The sequence below is a fragment of the Amblyraja radiata genome, chromosome 22 (assembly GCF_010909765.2).
Source record: "Amblyraja radiata isolate CabotCenter1 chromosome 22, sAmbRad1.1.pri, whole genome shotgun sequence".
Lineage (NCBI taxonomy): Eukaryota > Metazoa > Chordata > Chondrichthyes > Rajiformes > Rajidae > Amblyraja > Amblyraja radiata.
The window spans coordinates 21890222-21914830 of record NC_045977.1 but is presented as its reverse complement, the minus strand read 5'-3'; the positions used below and the strand labels follow the sequence as shown (position 1 = coordinate 21914830).

The 24609-nt window shown below is 48.8% G+C and overlaps 2 protein-coding genes across 5 annotated transcripts in view; both read left to right on the top strand.

Moving 5' to 3' along the window:
- The window catches only part of eef2k (eukaryotic elongation factor 2 kinase), a 37202-nt gene extending 22581 nt beyond the window's left edge, over nucleotides 1-14621 (top strand). For 2 of the 4 annotated variants that reach the window (XM_033040596.1, XM_033040598.1), the window contains 12 exons: nucleotides 567-699; nucleotides 1860-1987; nucleotides 3230-3440; nucleotides 4713-4780; nucleotides 4940-5014; nucleotides 5737-5790; nucleotides 5915-5980; nucleotides 7610-7750; nucleotides 9983-10171; nucleotides 10878-11002; nucleotides 11234-11412; nucleotides 12265-14621. In XM_033040596.1, coding sequence (XP_032896487.1) covers nucleotides 567-699; nucleotides 1860-1987; nucleotides 3230-3440; nucleotides 4713-4780; nucleotides 4940-5014; nucleotides 5737-5790; nucleotides 5915-5980; nucleotides 7610-7750; nucleotides 9983-10171; nucleotides 10878-11002; nucleotides 11234-11412; nucleotides 12265-12374 — 1479 coding nt within the window. In that variant the 3' untranslated portion in view covers nucleotides 12375-14621. The remainder of the gene's footprint in view (nucleotides 1-566; nucleotides 700-1859; nucleotides 1988-3229; nucleotides 3441-4712; nucleotides 4781-4939; nucleotides 5015-5736; nucleotides 5791-5914; nucleotides 5981-7609; nucleotides 7751-9982; nucleotides 10172-10877; nucleotides 11003-11233; nucleotides 11413-12264) is intronic. The other 2 variants (XM_033040597.1, XM_033040599.1) reach the window with 2 other exon arrangements.
- A 674-nt stretch (nucleotides 14622-15295) lies between these two features.
- Nucleotides 15296-24609, top strand: part of polr3e (RNA polymerase III subunit E) — a 46584-nt gene continuing 37270 nt past the window's right edge. The window contains exon 1 of the mRNA XM_033040600.1: nucleotides 15296-15574. The gene's annotated coding sequence lies outside the window, so the exon portion shown is untranslated. The remainder of the gene's footprint in view (nucleotides 15575-24609) is intronic.

Genomic DNA, 24609 nt, shown 5'->3' with positions numbered 1-24609 from the left:
GGTAGGCTGGGAGATCAGGGTTGCATCCTTAGCTTCTGAGAAGTCTGTTCAGTCGTAGCAGGGAAGAATCTATTTCTGAATCTGGTAGAACATGCTTTTATATCTCAGCTCGATGGGAAAGGGGGCGAAGAGGAAATTACCGAGGTGTGAGTGGTCCTTGATTATGCTGGCTGCATGTCTGAGGCAGCATGGTGTTGATGGAGTCCACCTTGGGGAGTCTGGTCTGTGTGATGGACTGAGCTAACCATGTTGTGATGTATCCTGACAGATTAATCTCTGGTGTATCTATAGCAATTGGTGTTTCAGGAGACATGTTGAATTTCTGTAATCTCTTGAAGTAGAGATCAATTAGAAAGCAGAACATGAGCGACTTCCTCCAGTTCAGTTGCACTGTGTTTAAGAATGTTTTCATGCATTGTGTTTGCATCTTTGTGTTCTCAGTGGTACGTTCACGCTGCAATAGCATTAGTGAGCCAGCAATGCGGTGTTTGTGATATTCAAGCAGGGCTTAAACCGTGCACTGAAATTATTCTCTCCCTCTCTCTCCCCCCCCCTCCCTCTCTCAGGCGTTCAGTCACTTCACCTTTGAGCGTTCTGCCCACCAGCTGATTGTGGTCGACATCCAGGGAGTGGGTGACCTGTACACCGACCCTCAGATCCACACCTCCAGTGGCACAGACTTTGGCGATGGCAACTTGGGTAATGTTTCTTAAACTGGAGCTCAATTGTATCCGAGTGTCACGGAGCTGCGCATCAAGGAAACGGGCCCTTTGGTCCAACTCGAGCATGTTGACCAAGCTGCCCAGCTCAGCTAGTCCCACTTCCCTTGCTTTTCCCCTCTGTGTATCTTTCCATGTGTCTTTTAATTGTTATGATGCACACTCCTCAACCACTGCCTCCAGCAGCTCATTCCATACATCCACCACCCTCTGCACGGGAAAACCTGCCCCTCCATGTTTCTGTTAAATCTTTCCTCTCTCGCCTAAAAACCTATACTGACTCGTTTTAGATTTCCCCATCCTGGAATAAAGTCTTGCTGTTCACCACCTTTATGCCCCTCATGATTTTATAAACCTCCATTAGGGAACCTCTCATTCTCTTGCACTCCAGGGGAAAAATCCTAGTCTGTGCAGTCATTCCTCGAGTCTATATCAGTGTTTAAACTCATCACTTGTGAATCGTGATCATTGGAAGGACTTTAAGAGTGTTACACTTCAAAACAAATTACATTGTAGGTTTTAAAGAAATAGAAATGTCTGTTTTGGAAAGCCCTACAGAGTTCAGCTGGGCTGTTGTTAGGAGGCTTGAGTCCACCGTGAGGCTTCCACATTTGAGTTAGCATGTTAAGATCTTGCAGAGGAGATTGGTCAGAAGGGTTTCCGAGAAGGGATGAGGAGATGGGAGAAACCGAGGCGGCTTTTTGCAGCACAGCAGATTGACGCTCGGTCCGCCAAGGCTTGGTGGATCCCCCGGTTGCTAAACATTTTAACTCCCCTTCCCATTCCCAGACTGACCTTTCTGTCCTGGGCCTCCTCCATTGCCAGAGTGAGGTCACAGGCAAAGAGGAACAGCAGCACCTCGTATTCTGCTTGGGCACATTCCAACCCAACAGTATGAACATTTACATCTCCAATTTCTGGTGAACTAACCTACTAACAATTCCGTGTGCCCCAGGTAAAAGACACTTGGACAGGTACATGGATAGGAAAGGTTTACAGTGGGGCTATTGTAGATGGACATCTTGGTCAGCATGGCCGAGTTGGGCTGAAGGGCCGGTTTCCATACTGGATGACTCCAGGACCAGCGCGAGGCAGAAACCAGAGGTGAGCCTTGTACTGACCCTCCGCTTTCCACCACAGGTGTGCGCGGCATGGCTTTGTTTTTCCACTCTCATGCCTGCAACAGCATTTGTCAGAAGATGGGGCTCACTCCGTTTGATCTGTCGGAGAAGGAAGTGGCAGCGTTGGAACATGCACAGAATCTGCTGGTTAGTGCCTTGTCAAACCGTCTGTCCTCCACTGCCAGAAACTTTGACCGTCCGGTTAGAGTCAGTGTCTGACTGTGACCTTTGTTCACTAATGTCTACTTCTGCAGTCCCCACACCCAAAGCCCCGTGAGCTTTCACCAGGAGTAACCAGTCTGACCAATAAGTCCATTGATTGTTTTCCCCCCTGTTAGCCCTGGGTACTGAGATGAATTTTAGTGTCCTGACAAAAGCATCCATAGAGACGGGTGATGAGCCCACGCTGGGAAATGTTTCTTGACCACAACCCATGGTGGTGCAAGTGACCTGTTATTTATGAAGTGCTTTCAAGTAGCTCTTTATCATAGGCAATGGTATTTATCACAGAAAATGGGCGGCACAGTGGCAAAGCTGCTGCCTTACAGTGTCAGAGACCCGGGTTCCATCCTGACTACGGGTGCTGTCTGTACGGAGTTTGTACGTTTTCCTCGTGACCCGCGTGGGTTTTCTCTGGGTGTTCCGGTTGCCTCCCTCATTCCAAAGATGTACAGGTTTGTTGGTTAATTGGCTATGGTTAAAAATAATTGTAAATGTCCCTAGTGTGTAGGATGGTGCTGGTGTATGGATTAGGTAGAGTGGTGGGGGGGATGACACGTGGGGTGGGGGGAGGATTTGAAATTTTAGGGAAGGAGGTATTTCGGGGGCTCATGACATTGGGTGACAATGGCAGCGAGTTACAGGGAGGAGAAGGATGTCAGGCTGGTGAGCTGAGTGCTGGGGTTGGGTGGAGGGGTGTGATGGTGGAAGGTGAGGTTTCTGCAGCAGAGTACAGGAACATTACTGGCGAGGCAGTGGGAGTGGTCTGCTGCTTGGAACAAGTGACAATTCTGCTAACATGAAGATGTGTTTTTGCAATATCGTGGGTGGCACGGTGGGTAGAGCTGCTGCCTCACTGTGGCAGAGACCCGGGTTTGATCCTGACCTCGGGTGCTGTCTGTGTGGAGTCTGCACGTTCTCCCTGTGACATGCCGGTTGGTAGGTTAATTGACCTCTGCAATATTGCCCCTTGCGTGGGGGGAGTGGTTGAGAAAGTGGTACAACATGGAACTAGTGTGAATGGGTGATTGATGGTCGGGGTGGTTTTGGTGGGCTGATGGGCTTGTTTCCATGCTGTCTCTAAAAGTAAAGCATCTGCCAGTTTCCTGATGTTGACGTTGTGTTCTCTCTCTCCATCCCCCCTCCCCCCACGGGGTGCGCTCGAATTAGAAAACGGCCAAGACGGTGCTTCGCGGCACGGAGGAGGTGTGTGGCAGCCCCAGGGTGAGGACACTCTCTGGATCCAGGCCCCCTGCTCTCTGCCGTCTCTCCGAGAACTCTGCGGATGAAAACGTGAACGACAGCATGTTTGACTCCCTCCCCTGCTCGCCCTCCTCCTGGTGGAGTCTCAAGGAAGAGATGCTGGGCCGATCTCCCATGGGTAATCCACATTCCTCTGTGCATCTGTTCGGCTGCTTCGGTGTGTGGGATGTGCGCGTGCTCTGCGGCAGCTTTATCGTTTGCCCCAGGAACATTCTGTCGAGTGAGGGTACGGAGGGTTATTGGAGTTGAGATACTCAGCAGTCATAGTGTCATACAGCACGGAAACAACCCGTCCATGCCAACCGAGATGTCCCATCTAAGCTAGTCCCCTTTTCCTGTATCTGGTCTGCAGTTGGTCCATATCCCTCTGAACGTTTAGGACACAATGCTGGAGTAAACTCGGTGGATTAGGTGGAGGGTATTTTTGATGCTTGATCAGCTGAGTTATTTCAGCACTTTGTCTCTCTGCCTGGCATTGTCTTGCCCCCTTCTCTCCTCTAACTTTCTTTACCCCTCCCAACATGAACGATCCCAACATGAAGTATCACCTATCCATGTTCTCCAGAGCTGCTGGCTGACCCGCTGAGTTACTCCAGCACTTTGTGTCTTTTTTTGTAAACCAGCACCTCCAGTTTTCTTATTTCTACATTCTCCCTCAAAACTCTTCCATTCCATGTACCTACATGCCTTTTAAATGCTGCTGTAGTACTTGTCTCAACTGTGTTCCCTGGCAGCTCGTTCCATATACCTACTGCCCGCTGTGTGAAAAGCTTGCTCCTCCGGTTTCCTATTAAATCTTTCCCCTCTCACCTTAAACCTGTGTCCTCTGGTTCTTGATTCTCCTACCCCAGGAATAAAAGACTGAATAGATTCACCCTATTTAATCCCCTCATCGTTTTATCTGCCTCTGTAAGATGACCCCTCACCCTCGTGATCTAATTACATAGAACATGCTCTCAGGGCTGGAGGGGCTGCAGCTTCCCACTATTCCTGAATAAGGTAACATCCTGTAACGTGGGAGGCCATTTGACCCACCAGCTTTGGTGAAATCCTATCAGTCCCATTCCCCCCCCCTTTATTGTTCTCCCATCTATTCTCTTTCACATGTATGTCAACTCCTTCTCTGAATTCTCCACCCCCCCGCTGTCATGGTGGCAACCGACAGAGACCAATTAACCCACCAGCACGACTTGGGGTTATGGGAGGAAGCTGGAGTACCTGAGGGATATTCACGGGATCACCAAACTTGCAAACCCCACCCAGCCAGCACCGGAGGTCAGGACGGAATTCCGTCCTGACCTCCGGTGCTGGTTGGGTGGGGTTTGCAAGTTTGGTGATCCTGTTGTAGCTGTAGCATTAACTGTTGCACTTCCTCTGCTGTTTGTCTCAGGGTGGACAATATTCAACGAAGTCGATAACCTGTGCAGTGAACACAGTTGCTCATTTGGTGAGAGACGGGTAAGAACTCCTTGTATTTTCAGTTTTTATTTCAGATTTCTGGCATCTGCAGGGTTTAGTTTTGATTTTTCACTAATAATGTAATGACCTCCGCTGCATGCCCGGCCTTCCCCGGGCCGTTACCGAGCTTGCTTTCTGACTGTCTTCTCCTCCTGCCAGATGTCTGAATCGGGAGGGGATAGCGGATGTCCCAGTGAGCGTCGGAGCGAACTCGATGGGGAGTTTACAGACCGGGTAAGGACCTTCCTACGTTCCCTTGTCGTGGGTAACGGGTGGGGTTCATGGGTGAATGGAGGGTATCTTCACTCAGAACAAAGAACAGTACAGTACAGCAACAGGCCCTTTGGCCCACAACGTCTGTGCCCAACATGATGACAAACTAAACTAATCTCATCTGCTTTAGGTTTATTATTGTCAAGTGTTCCAAGGTACAGTGAAAAACTATGTCTTGCATGCTGTCCAAACAGATCAGATACTACTATACACAAATACAATCACGTCAAACTCAAGTACAATAGGTAGAACTAAGGGGAAAATACAGAGTGCAGAATATAGTTCTCAGCATTGTAGCGCATCTCCTCCAGAGACCACGTCCAATGTCCACAATGGGGTAGAGGTGAATCTGGCAGAACCCTGTCTTATGGAAAGTCTGTTCAGACCTCCAAACCTTTCTTTTCCATGTTCCAGTCCGTGACTTTTAAATGCTGTTATACTACCCTCCTCGCCACCCTCCACAGACAGTTCATTCCATATACCTACCACCCACTGGATGAAAAAGTTGCCCCTCGAGCTCCAATTAAATCTCTCTCCTTTCACCTTAAACCTACGTCCTCTGCACTCGAACGCAAGCACTCGCCTTGTGTAGCTGGAGGCTGCCTCGTCCGCTTAGGATTTAATTGAATTCAGATATATACTATACTGCCGCCTGTGAAAATTTGTTTTATAATTCCATTCAGGCAAATTCAAATGGGCGAAGATATTGTGAATCGGATGAAGACAGCATCCGCCGGGTACGTATAAAGTTAACGCTGACCTTTCTGGTGAAGCTAATGTTCCAGTGCACAAGTGTTACTTGATGATACGACCCTTTTTTATTTTCGTAACGTTGTTTCCTTCCGGTTGTTCTTTGATCAGGGAAGTGCAAAGCCCAGTGTGTGCCAGCCCTTAAACATCCTCAGACACAGTCATGGGAATCGGCTGGTGATCATGCATGACTGCCTGACACACGCGTGTTAGCTCTGCCGCCTTGTTGCTGATGCATGTCTTACGGAACGTGATGAAGGCTTGCCCCGTCTTCACCGCACCTCGCGCGGGTTTGATCCCTGTCTGAATGCAGGAGAAGGCCACTCGGCCTGCCTGGCCATTAAATGGAGCTATGCTGCGGTTCTCAACACCTCTTCTGTTGCCCATGGTCCTCAATTCCACAACTCTTCAAAACCTTCTCTTTAAATATGTTTCCCCATCACCCTACCTGGTGATCCAACCTCCACAAACTTTTAGTTTAGTTTAAAGATACAGCACGGACCAGGCCCTTCGGTCAGCATGTTGACCATCTACACCGATCCATTCACACTAGTTCTATGTTTTCCCACTTTCACATCCACTTGCTGTGCACGAGGGGCAATTCCTGTGCACCTCGCTTTTTAAAAATGATAGCCCCTGATCATATAACTACATCAATTGCTTGGACACTTTCATTAGTGTAACCATCTGAACATTAACACAGTCGTGCCCTCTTTGAACATAACATCAGCAATCTAACCTGTCCTTCTCTGAACCTCATGGAACACATCCTAGCAGCACTTGGTGATTCTCAGCTGCAAGTGTATCCCTCTGGGGGGGACCCAGCTGGGGGGGGACGACCCAGCTGGGGGGGGGGGGGGGTGTAAAGCAGTCTCTCCCTGACCCGTCGGTCAATGTTCCTCCTTCGCTCTCCACCCACATGACGTTGCTTTCTGTGAGACTGTTGAGCTCGCTGCTGGTGCCTTTGTGAAAGGGAGGGAGAAACTAGCTGGGAACGGCTACAGTGTGCATCGCACCCTCGGTCCTGCCTGTGTAATCTAACCTGGCAACTGGACACAAAGTGCTGGAGTAGTGGGTCAGGCAGCATCTCTGGAGCACAAGGACAGGTGACGCTTCAGGCCAAGACTTTTCTTCAGATCCTACTGAGGGTCTAGATTTGAAATGTCGCCTATCCATGTTCTCAAGAGTTACTGCCTGACCCGCTGAGTTTAGTTCAGTTTATTGTCACTTTGGTGCAATGAAAAGCTTTTTGTTGCCTGCTATCCAGTCAGTGGAAAGACTATACATGATTACAATCAAGTCGGCCACAGTGTACAGATATAGGATAAAGGGAATAATGTTTTAGTGCAAGATAAAGTCAAGTAAAGTCTGATTAAAGATAGTCTGAGGGTCTCCAATGAGGTAGGTGGGAGATCAGGACTACTCTCTACTTGGTGATAGGACAGTTCAGTTGTCTGATAAGCCCTGGGACGAATCTGTCCCTGAATCTGGAGCACTTCCTCCAGCACTTTGTGTCCTTTTGTGTAAACCAGCATCTGCAGTTCTTTGTTTCTACATTTTAGCTGGAACTGTGTGGGGTGAATGTGTAAAGACTCCTCAGCTGGCTCGTATGATTGCAAACTAAGTCAACACGTTGCTGTTTTGTACGCAGATGTGATTTTTGACACTGGTGCCCAGAACGCACTTGGTCAACATCTTAAAACCTGCCGATTGAACGCTTGTCCACGTGCCTGCTGTCGGTGTGCAGCCTGATGTGCTTCACAGCTCACCCACATTGACGTCTAACGTGTCCTTTTTGCCGTCTAGGATCAACACAATGAGGACAAGTGGAACAATTACCATGCCTCCAGAGCTCACTCCCACTGGCCGTCCTGTGTGGCCGTGGAGGTACAGCGGCTTAACGCCATCAAGCAGGAGAAGAAAATTGGCAAGTCCATCCTGGGCAAGGTAGGTCTGGTGTAACACACAGTGCTGGAGTAACTCAGTGGGTCAAGCGGCAACTCTGCCAGCCTGAGGAAAACAACTCAGCAGGTCTGGCAGAGGTTATTTTAGATTTCCAGTGTCGGCAGCTTTTTCAATTTTTATTTAGTTGAAAAACATTCTGTTCCAACCCCAGATGTTGAACACAGGACTTGCGAGAGGGTGGAGGGGATAATGAACGACCTTCCATCTGCCCTCAATCTCCCCTCATTGTCTAACATGAGGAAGTTGCTCTGTGAAATGTGTGTTCATCTCTTGATAGAGACACAGGGAAGTGCAGATGCTGGAATCTTGAGCAAAACACAAAGTGCTGGAGGAACAAAGGGGATCAGGCAGCATCTGTGGAGGGAATGGACGGACAACATTTTGGGTCAGGAATCCATTTCAGTTTCAAGTGGACTCCCGACACAAAACGGTGTCTGGTAATTCCCTCCGCAGATGCTGCCTGATCCGCTGAGTTCCTGCAGCACTCTGTTTGCAATAAAAAACTCTATTCTGTTTGGCTCACAGGATTTAAGTTATTAAATTGTAGCAGCTTTAACTTGTTGATGTTCTGCACAGGAATCTGCGCAGCCCAGTGTAGGCGCCTGGATCTGCAGATGCTGCAATCTTGTGTGGAACACAAAGTGCCCCCTTTCTTCCCCTTCCGACCAAAGATCTTATAGCAGAGCAAGATAGACCACTCCTCCGAAATCCAATGGACTGACGTGTAGTACGTGACGGAACGTCACGGCCGCCATTTCTTTAAGCGTAAGGGAGGGAGAGAGAGAGATCAAGAGAGGGAGAGAGAGATTCGAGAGGGGAGAGAGGGATCGAGAGAAGAGAGGGGAGAGAGGGATCGAGGGGAGAGAGGGATCGAGAGAAGAGAGGGAGAGAGATCGAGGGAGAGAGAGATCGAGAGAAGAGAGGGATCGAGAGAAGGGAGAGGGATCGAGAGGGGAGAGGGAGAAGGGGGAAGAGGGAGAAGGGGGGAGAGGGAGAAGGGGGGAGAGGGAGAAGGGGGAGAGGGAGGGTGGAATGATACCATGTTATAACGTTCAGCCGTCCCATTCCGACCAAAGATTATAGAGCAGAGCTCCTCTAGTATCTTTGATTGCAACCGCCGCCGAACGCCACGGCCCACCATTGCACCCAAAGATGATAGAGCAGAGTTGTATAATCTTTGATTGCACCCTTTTTCACGGCGGGCTTGTGATCTTTGCTTGTGATGTCTCGACAATTCGAGGGCTATAACAGGTAACAGCCGCTGCGTTCTCGGACTTGAATCTGAGCTCGAAAAATCTCGTGGTCACTGGGCCTAATGTGTCCCGCGGGCCATATTTTGGAGACCAATCCCTTACAAGAACAAAACCAAAAACGTACAGAGTGTTAAAATTGTCTTTATTATAGTGGTAAGTAAAGATCTATTAAAAATAAGTCTACTAACTTTCTAATGTACCGACAAACCTAGTTTCCCGATGGCCGTTGATGGGAGAACAGAAAATAAAATTTTCACGACAGAATATCGACAAAAAATAATAATAATATTTTCTTTCCTTTCTTTTTTATCGGGGAACCTAAAGAATGACAGGTCTGGTCGTTTAGATTTACAATTAGAACAATTGATAGCGGAGCAGTGAGATGAAGATTTAGATGAGGACGCCATGACAGCCCAATACAATGCTCAATAAAATGGCGTCGACAATCACACACGTCATACTACGCATTTTTCGAGGAGTGGTCTATCTTGCTCCTCTATAATCTTTGCTTCCGACCATGCCCCACCCAGAATAGCACCTCTCCCTCCCTTTAACTTCCTTCCTCGGGCTTCACAATTCGCAACTCTTAATCCTTGTGCCTCGCACCGTATTTTTCATCTCCGGCCTTCGTCCAACCATCTGCCTATTGAAACTTCCTCTCGGTTGTGTCCACCTATTACTTGCCACGCTTTGTCCTCTGCTCCCCCTCTTCTAGCTTTCCTCCCCTCCCCCCCCCCTCCTCCCCCCCCCCCCCCCCCCCCCCCCCGCAATCAGTCTGAACAAGTGTTCTGACTCAAAATGTCACCTGAACATCTCCTGGGGAGGTACTGCCTGACCCACTGTGGATACTCCAGCACTCAGTTAGAACAATGTCAGACTGGTTTCCCTGCTGTGATTTCTCTCCATTCTCTGTGTCCGCTCTGGCTGGCTGTGACTAGTAACCGCGGTGCTGTTTGTGCAGGTTCACCTGGCCATGGTCCGCTACCACGAGGCCGGACGGTTCTGCAATAAGCTGGAGGAGTGGGATCAAGAGTCTGCCATCTTCCACCTCGAACACGCCGCGCTGTGCGGGGAACTGGAGGCCATCGTGGCCCTGAGTCTCGTCTACCTGCAGCTCCCTCATCACATCCTGACCGACTTCACTGTGGAGGTACTTTTTCTGGTTGAGTCTCTCTGGGGGGCCGCGTCCCCCGCCGCCCCCCCCCCCCCCCCCCCCCCCCCCCTCGCTCCCCCTCTCTGCCCTTCACCCGTCTCTGCCCCATCACATCCTGACCGACGTCACTGTGGAGGTACGCCTCTCTGGCTGGCTGCGGAATTCTCTGCCTCGGAGGGCGGTGGAGGCAGGTTCTCTGGATGCTTTCAAGAGAGAGCTAGATAGGGTTCTTAAAGATAACGGAGTCAGGGGATATGGGGAGAAGGCAGGAACGGGGTACTGATTGGGGATGATCAGCCATGATCACATTGGATGGCAGTGCTGGCTCGAAGGGCCGAAAGGCCTACTCCTGCACCTATTGTCTGTAGTCTATTGTCTATTGCGTCTCTCTGGCTGGCCGCTTCTCTCTTGCTGGGCGCGTCTCTCGCCGCCCCCCCCCCCCCCCCCCCCTCCCCTCTCCACCCATCTCTGTCTCTACCCCATCACATCATGTCTGACGTCACTGTGGAGGTATGTCTACCTGGCTGACCTATCACACAACGTACAGATTGGTCGAGACACTATGAACTGCAGATGCTGCTTTACCATAAAAAGACACAGTGCTGGGGTAACTCAGCGGGTCAGGCAGCATCTTTGGAGACATGTCGGGTCAGACCCCAGTCATTAACGTGTGTGTGTGTGTGTGTGTGGCATGTGTCAACAGGACAGCGAGCAGCATCGCAGGACTGGCTTTGACTACGTGCTGATGGCTGCCGAGGCCGGGGACCGACCGTCCATGATTCGTGCAGCTCGAGCCTTCGACACCGGCGACAGCCTCGGCCCCGACAGGTGCGTCCTATTAGAACTCGTGTGATCTAGTTCCATGCTGTATCCTTGAATTAAACTGAAATCTAGCCTGTTGAGGCTCCACATGTAGGGTGGGGTGAGGGTGGAGGGGGTGGGGTGAGTTGGTGAGGTAAGCTGGGGGAAAGTGGGTCTGAGGAGGGTGAGGGGTAGGTGTGGGAGTGGTGGGGAGGGTGGGAGTGAGGTGAGACGAGTGACCCTTTCTCCCTGCCGCAGAGCACAGGACTGGAAGAAAGCTCTGCATTGGTATAGCGCCGCGCTGAACATGACGGACTATGATGAAGGAGGGGAGTTTGACGGCACGGGGGATGAGCCCAAGTGCTCCCTCCTCGCTCGCCAGGCCGAGATTCACATGGTGGGAGGATTTGGTGCGGAGCCAGACCCACAGGCAGCAGGTAAGGTTTCCCTCGCACTGCCCGGGTAGATTACAACCCAGCAGTGTGAACTTTGAGTTCTCCAATTTTAGGTACCTAATCTACCAACAAACACCCTCCCCCCCCCCCCCCCCCCCACCCAACCCCCACTTTTCCCTGTGCACCACGGTCGGAGGCACAGCGGTGGAGTTGCTACCTCATAGCGCCAGAGACCCGGGTTTGATCCTGACCACGGATGCTGTCAGTATGGAGTTTGCACATTCTCCCTGTGACCGTGTGAGTTTCCTCCAGGTGCTCCGGTTTCCTCCCACACTCCAAAGACGTGCAGGTTTGTAGGTTAATTGGCTTCTGCAAAATTGTCCCTCGTGTGTAGGATAGAACTAGTGTGAACGTGTGATCATTAGTCGGCCTGGATTTGGTGGGCCGAAGGGCCTGTTACCCCACTGTATAAGCTAAACCTCAAAGCGCACCCATTTGTCCTTTTCCTTTCACCATGTTGCATTCCACCTACTTTCCTTTGGCTTCACATTTCACGCCTCTTCTATCCTTATCTCGCACTTTCTGTCTTTCCATGCCTGGCCTTTGTCCCACTATCTGCTAACCTAAGTCTCCCACTTTCCAGCTCCTTGCCCCATTCTCTTCCACCTTTATCCCTTCCTCTGGCTTCACATTTTGCACACCCTTCCCCCTCCACAAATCAGATTTTAGAAGAGTTCCGATCCAAAACGTCACCTATCCCTGATACTGCCTGACACGCTGAGTTACTCCAGCAATTTGTGGCTTTTTTTTTTTTCAATCAATCAATCAAATCATCCGGTGGTGAGTGGATGTTGTACCTGTCTGACGAGCCGTACTGTTTAATGTTTCTTGCAGGCGATCTCTTCACAGAAGCAGCGGAGGCAGCCATGGCCAGCATGAAGGGCAAGCTGGCTAACCAGTATTACCAACGGGCAGAGGAGGCGTGGGCGCTGATGGAGGAGTGAGGCCCGGCTGTGCCGCAGACGGCAGACGGGGTCGTCGCTGGACAGTGCCGGCCTTCCCCACCTCCCTGACAGCTCCTCTGGATTTCCTCCCCAATCCTCATCGTGTGAAGAATGATGCCGTGGGCTTGTGTTAATGAGCTGGGGGTACATTACCCCTGGCACCGTGCCCAGTTTAACAGCACTTTTTATGTATATATTTCATGTTTTAATATTAGGGGCCATTGCAGGGACGGACGTCTCATTACTGAGCGGGCACGTTTCTGTCTTTTCTGCGGCCGTGTGTTTTAAGAAAAGCAGCGACATGCTCTTCTGCTGTGTTGTCTTTTTAATCTCAATGCAGCTACGTATCTCGATGTGCATATCTTGTGCATAAACTTGTGTTTATTGTTTACAGATAGTTGGGTGGGGGAAGAATGCACGAGACTCAAATGTTGAAGGGCCAGTTGTTGGTGAAACATAGCTCAACATTGGAGATTGGCATCAAATTAGTTTACAGCCGTTCCCAGCGATACATGAATGTAGAGGAAAGGAGCTGCCTGGCTGATACAGAGTCCCACTGCCCACTGCCTCCACCCGAGGTCTGTTCCGTCCTTGTGAATCTTGCACCTTATATATATTTATGCTTCCTGAAAGCACTGGAGCTGATGTATGATTGTAAGGTGCCACAACTTTAATGCATGTTGCAGTTTGTGGCAGAAGTGGGTGGTGTTGATGGTTTAGCACTATAGAGGCAGGAATGTTGCTCAGGTAATGGGTGAAGGAATAAATAAGCCACAGACTCTTCGATGTCTCTAAGGCTGTGACTTCAGTCAGACAATTGACCGGAACAGCTCCACCATGTACCCTCGCGCCCATGACTCAAAGGCTTCAGGCAACTTTTACCGATCCCAGTGCTAATGAAGGTACAAGAGACTGCAGGTGCTGGAATCTTAAGTTTTAAAAAAACCAAGAGGGTTAGACAGTGTCTGGGGAGGGTTTGGACTTTTTCATGGTGTCATACAACATGAAACAGGCCCTTCAGACCATCACAGGTGCCCCATCTAAACGAGTCCAATATGCCTGCGTTTGGCCCAAGTCCATCTAAACCTTTCCTATCCATGTACTTGTCCAAGTATCTTTTAAATGTTGTGATAGTACCTGCCTCAACTACTTCCTCTGGCAGCTGGTTCCATTTCCACATCATCCTCCGTGGAAAAGGTTGCCCCTCATTCCTTTATACGCCTCTATAAGATCACCCCTTACCCTCCTTTGCAAAGAATAAAGTCTTATCCTTCGCAACCTCTCTCTTGGCTCAAGCTCTTCTGGTAACATTCTCATAAATCTGTTCTGTACTCTTTCTAACTTAATGGCATCTTTCCTTTTAAATCTGAACACAATACTCCAAGTGTAGCCTCGCCAAAGTCCTGTACAACTGTAACATGGCACCCCAACTTCTATGCTCAGTTCCCTGATTGAAGGTGGCCACCTTGCCAAACGCCACCTTGAGCCACCTTGAGCTTGTCTGTCTGCAATGCTTCCTGGTCTGCTGAGTTCCTCCAGCACTTTGCCCAGTGTTGATGTGGTGGGCTGTGCTCCATATTCTTCTTTCAGCTGCATTTAGGAGCCTGTGTCAATAAGGATGAACCGTGCTCTCTTGCACAAATAAGCCCAAGCCATTGTTATGTCAACTGATAAACTCCAATTGCTTTGTGCAAACGCAGCATAGTCATCATCATCATGTAATCCTGTGTATATCCAAGTACTGTGCAGTGTACGAGGAAAAATACCAAACCCAAGGAAAGCTAGTAGTCTAGAACACTGTCAATCTGGGAACGGGCGCTGCCTTGGCCTGATGTTACACACAATTAATTGAAATTCACTAATTGAAGAGGAGAATTCTGCAATTATAGATGTGAAATCAAAAATCTTAATTGCTGCAAGTATGTAGTAGAGCAGGGAGTCTGGAGAGAGAAACAAGTTCACTGATTGACAACCAAGTTGCAAAATAAATTAGAAAATGCTGCGAGAAGCAGCGAAGATGGTAAGGGGTATGTTAATGTTTTAGGTTGGTAACTTTTGATCTGTCATAAATTCATTCTGTCCCTTTAGTAAATTCCATCTTGATCTGAAGTTGATACCAGTCTGAGTTGTACAACGGAGGCAAGTGTCCTTTTGCAAATTGGCAGGCACTTGTTCCTAAGAGGTTTACACATTTTTTCTGTGTTATGTCATTATGCTTGGCAAGAATAAACTTTTTATTGTTTTGAATTAATCTGTCTTTATTTACCAATATATATGTATGAAAGTTTATTATCGCCAGGAAGGCTGTTAATTTCTTGATGGACCTGCCCCAACCCAACTGTCACTAAACCTTTACTGGGTGTGCAAAAACGAAATAAGAATGTCCGGCTGATCGGGAAGCATCTGCGGACAAATGTGATGACAAGGAGATGGTGTAGTGCGGTCCTCTGGCCGAGAGGAGACGCGGTGTGCCCTTGGAACGCGGCCCTCCAGCCACCAGAGTTCCCCAGTTTGCCGGAGTAAATGCGGTCCTCCGGCCGCCAGAGAGCACTGTGTACCGATGTAATGCGGGTCTCCGGCCGCCAGAGCACCCCTGTGCGCCCGTGTAATGTGGTCCTCCGGCCGCCAGGGTGTCCCATGTACTGGAGTAATGTGGTCCTCCGGCCGCCAGGGTGTCCCATGTACCAGTGTAATGCGGTTCTCCGGCCACCAGGGTGTCCCATGTACCAGTGGTCCTCCAGCCGCCAGGGTGTCCCATATGCCGGTGTAATGCGGTCCTCCGGCCGCCAGAGCACCCCCGTGCGCTAATGTAATGTGGTCCACCGGCCGCCAGGGTGTCCCGTGTACCGGAGTAATGCGGTCCTCCGGCCGCCAGGGCGCCCCCGTGTGCTGGTGTAATGCGGTCCTCCGGCCGCCAGGGCGCCCCGGGAACCGGGGATTGTGGGCAGGCGCTGAGCACACGTGTCGGCTCTATGGCCGCCGTCTGCTCGCTGCGTTCCGCCGGCACCGCCTGAGGGTGGGAGCGGGGCGGCGGGTGAGTGCGGCGGTCCGAGCCCGAGCCCGAGCCCGGGGTTGGAGCGTTCCACCGGCCTCCGTCCCTCTGCAGTCCGAAGCCTCGGCTCCTGCTCCTCTTACCCCTCAATGAGGCGGCTCCGGCCCCGTGGAGGAAGAGGTCAGCGCGGCACGGACACCGCCCCCAGGTACGAGGCTGGGCCCGGGGGAGAGGAGACTAGAGGGCCCGCGCTGGGGGAGCGGCCGGAGGTGGCGGACACCCCCCCCCCCCCCGGGAACCGCGGGGCTGCAGCCCGGGGCAGAGCTCGCGTGAAGCCGGTGGGTGGGCAGCGTCTGGGGAGGGTGGAGACTGATGGCCCTGGTTTGGACCCAAAGACTAGGACAGCGGTGCGATCCCGAGCCCCTCGAATAATGAAAGGCCTGGATAAAGTGGTGGAGAGGATGTTTCCACTCGTGGCAGAGTCTTGGACCAGAGGGCACATCCTCAGAATAAAAGGATGTACATTTAGAAAGGAGATCAGGAGGAATGTATTTAGACAGAGGGTGGTGAATCTGTGGAAATGATTGTTGTGGAGGCCAAGTCAATGGATATTATTAAGGCGGAGATTGACAGGTTCTTTAAGAAGGAACTGCAGGTGCTGGAAAATCGAAGGTACACAAAAATGCTGTAGAAACTCAGCGGATGCAGCAGCATCAGTCTGAAGAAAGGTTTCGGCCCGAAACGTTGCCTATTTTCTTCGCTCCATAGATGCTGCTGCACCCGCTGAGTTTCTCCAGCATTTTTGTGTACCCCCGATTGACAGGTTCTTGATCAGTACAGGTGCCATATGGGGAGAAGGCAGGAGAATGAGGTTGAGAGGAAGAGATAGATCAGCCATGATTGAATGGCGGAGTAGACTCGATGGGCTGAATAGTCTAATTTTATTCCTATAACCTGTGAATTTATGACCAACCCACCCCTCCCCTGTCCATCTGCACCAGGCTGGATATGTCGGCCTGGATTCTGCATTTCAGTCTTTGGATATAAACGTTTGCCTTCTGAATCAGGAAGATGGATTGCTACAATTAACAAAGTCTCCCTCATTCCTTATTCATTGCTCGAGACCAAAACGTGGCCTTTTCCCCTCCTCCCATCTATTGTTTGCTTATCCATTTCCCACATGTCATTCAGTCAACTGACTCTGCAATCCACATACTTGCGACATGATGCATCATTAGTTGTAGCAACAGACCTGCGTATAAATCTGTAACATAACAGCTTGTCTTTAATTAGTTGCTGCAGTTATTGTTAACGAGCACTTGCAAAATGCAGGGGCCTGTGGTTACAGATCATCATTGGTTGGTGATCAGTTATTCTCTTAGCAATCAAAATTAGTTGCAGCAAGATTTGACGGCAATGCTTTCTTTTTGTCAGTAAATAGCCACCATGTGTGTGTGCTTGCAGTTATTCCTAATTTGTTGCTGATTGTGAGAAAAATTAGAAATTTAGATTGTTTCTTCCTTGTCTGTAAAACGCTGTGTCATTATTCTTGTGGCATCATCAAAGAAAATTGTAAAGGGAGATCTCAAGTTCAGGAGTCACTCATTGAGGTGTCTGGCCCAGTGCTTTTAGCTATATTGATTGATTGAAAGATACAGCATAGAAACAGGCCCTTCAGCCCACTGAGTCCACGCCGACCATCAATCACCCATTTACGCTAGTTCTATGTTCTCCCACTTTCTCATCCACTCCCTACACACTAGGGGTAATTTACAGAGAACCAATTAAACTACAAACCGACACGTCTTTGGGATGTGGAAGGAAATTGAAGCACCTAGAGGAAACCCACGTGGTCACAGGGAGAACGGGCAAACTACACGCAGACAGCACCCGAGTTTAGGATCGAACCTGGGTTTCCGACGCTGTGAGGCAGTAACTCTATCAGCTGCGCAACTGTGACCACTGAGAGAGCGTAGCATTGTTGGAAAAGCTGTCCCGGGAACCATCAACTAAGCAGTGTGGTCCTGAACACATTGTCTGTCTTAGTGATAACCAAGGGATGGATATTGTCCCCATCGCACTGGCATTGATATTGTCCCCAGCACGCTGGTATTGTCCCCAGTGCACTATGCATCACTCCCTTATTGTCCCCACAAATAGTTTCATGGCATTCCAAGGGCTAAATGAATCGGGGTGGAGTCTCATGCGACAGGCGGCCGGTGCTCACTGATGGAGCAGCACACCTTCCATGCTGCACTGGGAGTTACCCTGCTCTCTGCATTTCAGCCTTAGGATGATGTAAGTTTAACGATGGCCTCATCTGCCCCCTGGTGGCAAAGTACAAAAAAAAATCGTAGAAGAGAGATTTTTTTTAGAGATACAGCGCGGAAACAGGCCCTTCGGCCCACCGAGTCCCAACTGACCAGCGATCCCCACACATTAACTATCTTACACACACTAGGGACAATTTACATTATACACCAAACCAATTAACCTACATACCTGTACGTCTTTGGGGTGTGGGGGGGAACTGATGATCTCTGAGAAAACACACGTGGTCACGGGGAGAACGTACAAACTCCGTACACAGCATCTGTAGTCGGGATTGAACTCGGGTCTCCAGCGCTGCAAGCGCTATAAGGCAACAACTCCCCCGCTGCGCCACCGTGCCACCCGTAATATCCTGGTCAATCCTTTGGTCAACATTTCTACAACTACTGGCCTGGATGGAGTGGATGTGGACAGAATGTTTCCACTAGTGGGAGAGTCTAGGACCAGAGGGCACAGCCTCAGAATAAAAGGACGTACCTATAGAAAGGAGATGAGGAGGAATTTCATTAGCCAGAGGGTGGTGAATCTGTGGAATTCATTGCCACAGACAGCTGTGGAAGTCGGCTTTGGATATTTTTAAGGCAGAGATTGACAGATACTTGATTAGTATGGGTGTCAGGGGTTACGGGGATAAAGCAAGAGAATGGGATTGAGAGGGAAAGATAGATCAGCCATGATTGAATGGCGGAGTAGATGTGATGGGCCGAATGGCCTAATTCTTCTCAGAAATATTATGAAAGTATTTAGCAGCTCGCTGTCTGTGGGGGATTGTGCGGTGCTGTATTTCCCTCGTTACAACACTGATGATTCTTCTAAAAGCATCTCCTCGCTGTCAAATGCATCTGAGCAGTCTGTGCATGTGAGCACGCCACAGAAATTCAAAGTCGCCTCTTACTTAATGTCTGCTTAGTGCTGTAGGCAAAATATTAACCACCATGCTGACTTGTATGGAGAGGAAATTTAAATGAGTCACCAGGATGGAGACCTGAGGAACTGCAGATGCTGGAGTCTTGAGCAAAACACAAAGTGCTGGAGGAACTCAGTGGTCAGACAGCATCTGTGGAAGGAATGCACAGATGATGTTTTGGGTCGGGACCTCTCTACAGACTAGTGGTAGGGGGAGGGGAGAGAAAGGTGGAAGAGAGATGGGGGAGGGACAAAGTCTGGTAAGTGACGGGTGGATACAGGTGAGTGGGGGGGGGGGGGGTTGATTGACAGATGGTTGGACAAAGGCTAGGGATGAAAAGGAGACAAAAAATTTCAGATAAGGAGAGAAGTGGAATGAAATATAAAGCCAGAGACAACCAGACACACATCAGACTAGGTCTATCTTTCAGAGTCTGAAGAAGGGTTCCGTATTGAAACATCACCTGTCCATTCCCTGTCTGGGTGCTGCCTGACCTGCTGAATTGCTCCAGCACTTTGTGCTTTGAGTTGGGCTGCTGCCTGGAATGGAGAGGACTGCTCCCTCAGTGGATAAACGTCATCATGGGCAAATGGCCCGCTCCTGGATACAAGTGTCTTGTTGACCACAGTGGCATTTCAGTGACTTTGGAGCAGCGCTAGAGTTGCTGCCTCACAGCACCAGAGACCAGAATTCAATCATGACTGAGGGTGCTGTCTGTACGGAGTTTGTATGTTCCTCCCGTGACTACGTGTGTTTTTCTTTGGGTGCTTCGGTTTCCTCCCCCACTCCAAAAGGCGTACAGGTTTGTAGGTTAATTGACGCTGTAAATTGTAAATTGTCCCGAGTATGTAGATAGTGCTAGTGTACGAGGTGATCGCTGGTCAATGCAGACTCAGTGGGCTGCAGGGCCTGTTTCCATGCCGTATCTCTAAAGTCTAAAGATATGTAGGGGATGGGGGGGAGGTATAGATCACGTGCAGGAAGATCAGAATCATTCCTGGTATCAGACATTGATAAGAGGGAAGACTATTGCTGTGAGCCTGCTGATTTTCCAGTGTAGGCCACCTTTGACATTTCCACCCTGGGACAAAGGGTTCTAACTCTATCTGTGCTTCACAAAATGTTATATCAGATCTCCCCGCAACCTCTGACGTTCCAGGGAAAACAACACTCCTTGTAGTTAATGCTTTCCAATCCAGACAGCGTTTTGGTAAACCTCCTCTGCACCTTCTCCAAAACCTCCACATCCCTTGGTGCAATGGAGTGACCAGCACTGCACGCAGAACTACTGATGCTGCCCTATAAATCTGCAGCATGACTTCCTGAGGGCATTTTTTTAATTTCATGATTGGCACATGTACTGAGATATAATGAAATACTTTGCTATCTACAGTGCCCTCCATAATGTTTGCCTCTGTACTCCACAACTGTGGTTGCACTTTTAAGTACTTCTTGGCAAACTGTAACCTGGCCATCCTATTTTTGCAGCTAACCAGTGGTTTGCATCTTGCGGTGTAGCCTCTGTATTTCTGTTCATGTAGTCTTCTGTGGACAGAGGTCATTGACAAACCCACACCTGACTCCTGAAGAGTGTTTCTGGTCTGTCAGACGGGTGTTTTGGAATTTTTCTTTATTATAGAGAGAATTCTTCTGTCATCAGTTGTGGAGGTCTTTCTTGGCCTGCCAGTCTCTTTGCAATTAGTAAGCTCACCAGTGCTCTCTTTCTTCTTAATGATGTTCCAAACAGTTGATTTTGGCAAACCTAAGGTTTGGCTGATGTCTCTACAGTTTTATTCTTGTTTCAGTCTCATAATGGCTTCTTTGACTTTCATTGGCACAACTTTGGTCCTCATGTTAATAAACAGCAATAAAAGTTTCCAAAGGTGATGGAAAGACTGGAGGAAAGACGAGGTGCTAAGAGCTCTCTTATACCTGCGTTAAGGGGGCATTTAAACACACCTGAGCAATTACAAATGCCTGTGAAGTCATGTGTTCCTCACATTATGGTGCCCTGAAATGGGGGGCTCTGTATAAACACAGCTGTAATTTCTACATGGTGAAACCAAAATGTATAAAAATACCCTTTAATAAAATCTGTCAATGTGCACTTTACCCACATGTGATTTTTTTAATAACAAATCTCAAATTGTGGAGTACAGAGGCAAATAAATAAATGATGGGTCTTTGTCCCAAACATTATAGAAACATAGAAATTAGGTGCAGGAGTAGGCCATTCGGCCCTTCGAGCCTGCACCGCCATTCAATATGATCATGGCTGATCATCCAACTCAGTATCCCGTACCTGCCTTCTCTACATACCCTCTGATCCCCTTAACCACAAGGGCCACATCTAACTCCCTCTTAAATATAGCCAATGAACTGGCCTCGACTACCCTCTGTGGCAGAGAGTTCCAGAGATTCACCACTCTCTGTGTGAAAAAAGTTCTTCTCATCTCGGTTTTAAAGGATTTCCCCCTTATCCTTAAGCTGTGACCCCTTGTCCTGGACTTCCCCAACATCGGGAGCAATCTTCCTGCATCTAGCCTGTCCAACCCCTTAAGAATTTTGTACGTTTCTATAAGATCCCCTCTCAATCTCCTAAATTCTAGAGAGTATAAACCAAGTCTATCCAGTCTTTCTTCATAAGACAGTCCTGACATCCCAGGAATCAGTCTGGTGAACCTTCTCTGCACTCCCTCTATGGCAATAATGTCCTTCCTCAAATTTGGAGACCAAAACTGTACGCAATACTCCAGGTGTGGTCTCACCAAGACCCTGTACAACTGCAGTAGAACCTCCCTGCTCCTATACTCAAATCCTTTTGCTATGAAAGCTAACATACCATTCGCTTTCTTCACTGCCTGCTGCACCTGCATGCCTACTTTCAATGACTGGTGTACCATGACACCCAGGTCTCGCTGCATCTCCCCTTTTCCTAGTCGGCCACCATTTAGATAATAGTCTGCTTTCTTGTTTTTGCCACCAAAATGGATAACCTCACATTTATCCACATTATACTGCATCTGCCAAACATTTGCCCACTCACCCAGCCTATCCAAGTCACCTTGCAGTCTCCTAGCATCCTCCTCACAGCTAACACTGCCCCCCAGCTTAGTGTCATCCGCAAACTTGGAGATATTGCCTTCAATTCCCTCATCCAGATCATTAATATATATTGTAAATAGCTGGGGTCCCAGCTCTGAGCCTTGCGGTACCCCACTAGTCACTGCCTGCCATTGTGAAAAGGACCCGTTTACTCCTACTCTTTGCTTCCTGTTTGCCAGCCAGTTCTCTATCCACATCAATACTGAACCCCCAATGCCGTGTGCTTTAAGTTTGTATACTAATCTCTTATGTGGGACCTTGTCGAAAGCCTTCTGGAAGTCCAGATACACCACATCCACTGGTTCTCCCCTATCCACGCTACTAGTTACATCCTCAAAAAGTTCTATAAGATTCGTCAGACATGATTTACCTTTTGTAAATCTATGCTGACTTTGTCCAATGATTTCACCACTTTCCAAATGTGCTGCTATCCCATCTTTAATAACTGACTCTAGCAGTTTCCCCACTACCGATGTTAGACTAACTGGTCTGTAATTCCCCGTTTTCTCTCTCCCTCCCTTCTTAAAAAGTGGGGTTACGTTTGCTACCCGCCAATCCTTAGGAACTACTCCAGAATCTAAAGGGTTTTGAAAGATTATTACTAATGCAGCCACTATTTCTGGAGCTACTTCCTTAAGTACTCTGGGATGCAGCCTATCTGGCCATGGGGATTTATCGGCCTTTAATCCATTCAATTTACCCAACACCACTTCCCGGCTAACCTGGATTTCACTCGATTCCTCCAACTCCTTTGACCCGCGGTCCCCTGCTATTTCCGGCAGATTATTTATGTCTTCCTTAGTAAAGACGGAACCAAAGTAGTTATTCAATTGGTCCGCCATATCCTTGTTCCCCATGATCAACTCACCTGTTTCTGACTGCAAGGGACCTACATTTGTTTTAACTAATCTCTTCCTTTTCACATATCTATAAAAACTTTTGCAGTCAGTTTTTATGTTCCCTGCCAGTTTTCTTTCATAATCTATTTTTCCTTTCCTAATTAAGCCCTTTGTCCTCCTCTGCTGGTCTCTGAATTTCTCCCAGTCCTCCGTCCGGTATGCTGCTTTTTCTGGCTAATTTGTACGCATCATCCTTCACTTTGATACTATCCCTGATTTCCCTTGTTATCCACGGATGCACTACCTTCCCTGATTTATTCTTTTGCCAAACTGGGATGAACAATTTTTGTAGTTCATCCATGCAGTCTTTAAATGTCTTCCATTGCATATCCACCGTCAACCCTTTTGGAATTAATTGCCAGTCAATCTTGGCCAATTCACGTCTCATACCCTCAAAGTTACCTTTCTTTAAGTTCAGAACCATTGTTTCTGAATTAACAATGTCACTCTCCATCCTAATGAAGAACTCAACCATATTATGGTCACTCTTGCCCAAGGGGGCACGTACAACAAGACTGCTAACTAACCCTTCCTCATTACTCAATACCCAGTCTAAAATAGCCTGCTCTCTCGTTGGTTCCTCTACATGTTGATTTAGATAACTATCCCGCATACATTCCAAGAAATCCTCTTCCTCAGCACCCCTGTCAATTTGATTCACCCAATCTATATGTAGATTGAAGTCACCCATTATAACTGTTTTGCCTTTGTCGCACGCATTTCTAATTTCCTGTTTGATACCATCTCCAACTTCACTACTACTGTTAGGTGGCCTGTACACAACACCCACCAGCGTTTTCTGCCCCTTAGTGTTTCGCAGCTCTACCCATACCGATTCCACATCCTCCAAACTAATGTCCTTCCTTTCCATTGCGTTAATCTCCTCTCTAATCAGCAACGCTACCCCACCTCCTTTTCCTTTCTCTCTATCCCTCCTGAATATTGAATATCCCTGGATGTTCAGCTCCCAGCCTTGGTCACCCTGGAGCCATGTCTCCGTGATCCCAACTATATCATAGTCATTAATAGCTATCTGCACATTCAACTCATCCACCTTATTACGAATGCTCCTTGCATTGAGACACAAAGCCTTCAGGCTTGTTTTTACAACACTCTTACCCCTTATACAATTATGTTGAAAAGTGGCCCTTTTTGATTTTTGCCCTGGTTTTGCCGGCCTGCCACTTTTACTTTTCACCTTACTTTTCACTTATTGCTTCTACCCTCATTTTACACCCCTCTGTCTCTACGCTCACACATTTAAGAAACCCTTTTCCTTTAACTCCATCCTCGACTATCCCATTTGACACCCCACCCCCCTTATTCAGTTTAAAACCACCCGTGTAGCAGTGGCAAACTTGCCTGCCAGAATGCTGGTCCCACACCTGTTAAGATGCAATCCGTCCCTTTTGTACAGTTCCCCCTTACCCCAAAACAGATCCCAGTGATCTAAGAATCTAAATCCCTGCCCCGTGCACCAGTTCCTCAGCCACACGTTCAGGTCCTGTATCTCCCTGTTCCTGCTCTCGCCAGCACGAGGAACTGGAAGCAAACCGGAGATAACAACCCTGGAGGTCCTGCTTTTCAGCATTTTTCCGAGCTCTCTAAAGTCACGCTGCAGAATATTCATCCCCTTCTTTCCGACATCGTTTGTGCCGACATGCACTACCACTTCCGGATGTTCACCTTCGCCCTTGAGGATTTTCTGCACTCTGTCCGTGACATCCTGGATCCTGGCACCAGAAAGGCAGCACACCATCCTCGCATCCCGTCTGTTGCCGCACAAACCCCTGTCCGTACCTCTCACAATGGAGTCTCCCACTACAATGGCGTTGCCTGCCTTAGGCCTTTTTGGTTCTGGCTCAACAGCCCTATTCGCATCGCAAACCAGTCCGCCGCTCAGTGTAAACACGTCTTCTGTCCTGACAGCTTCTAAGTGGGTGAACCTGTTCACAAGAGGTACAACACCCGGGGATGTTGGCATTCCATGCTTCCCTCCCT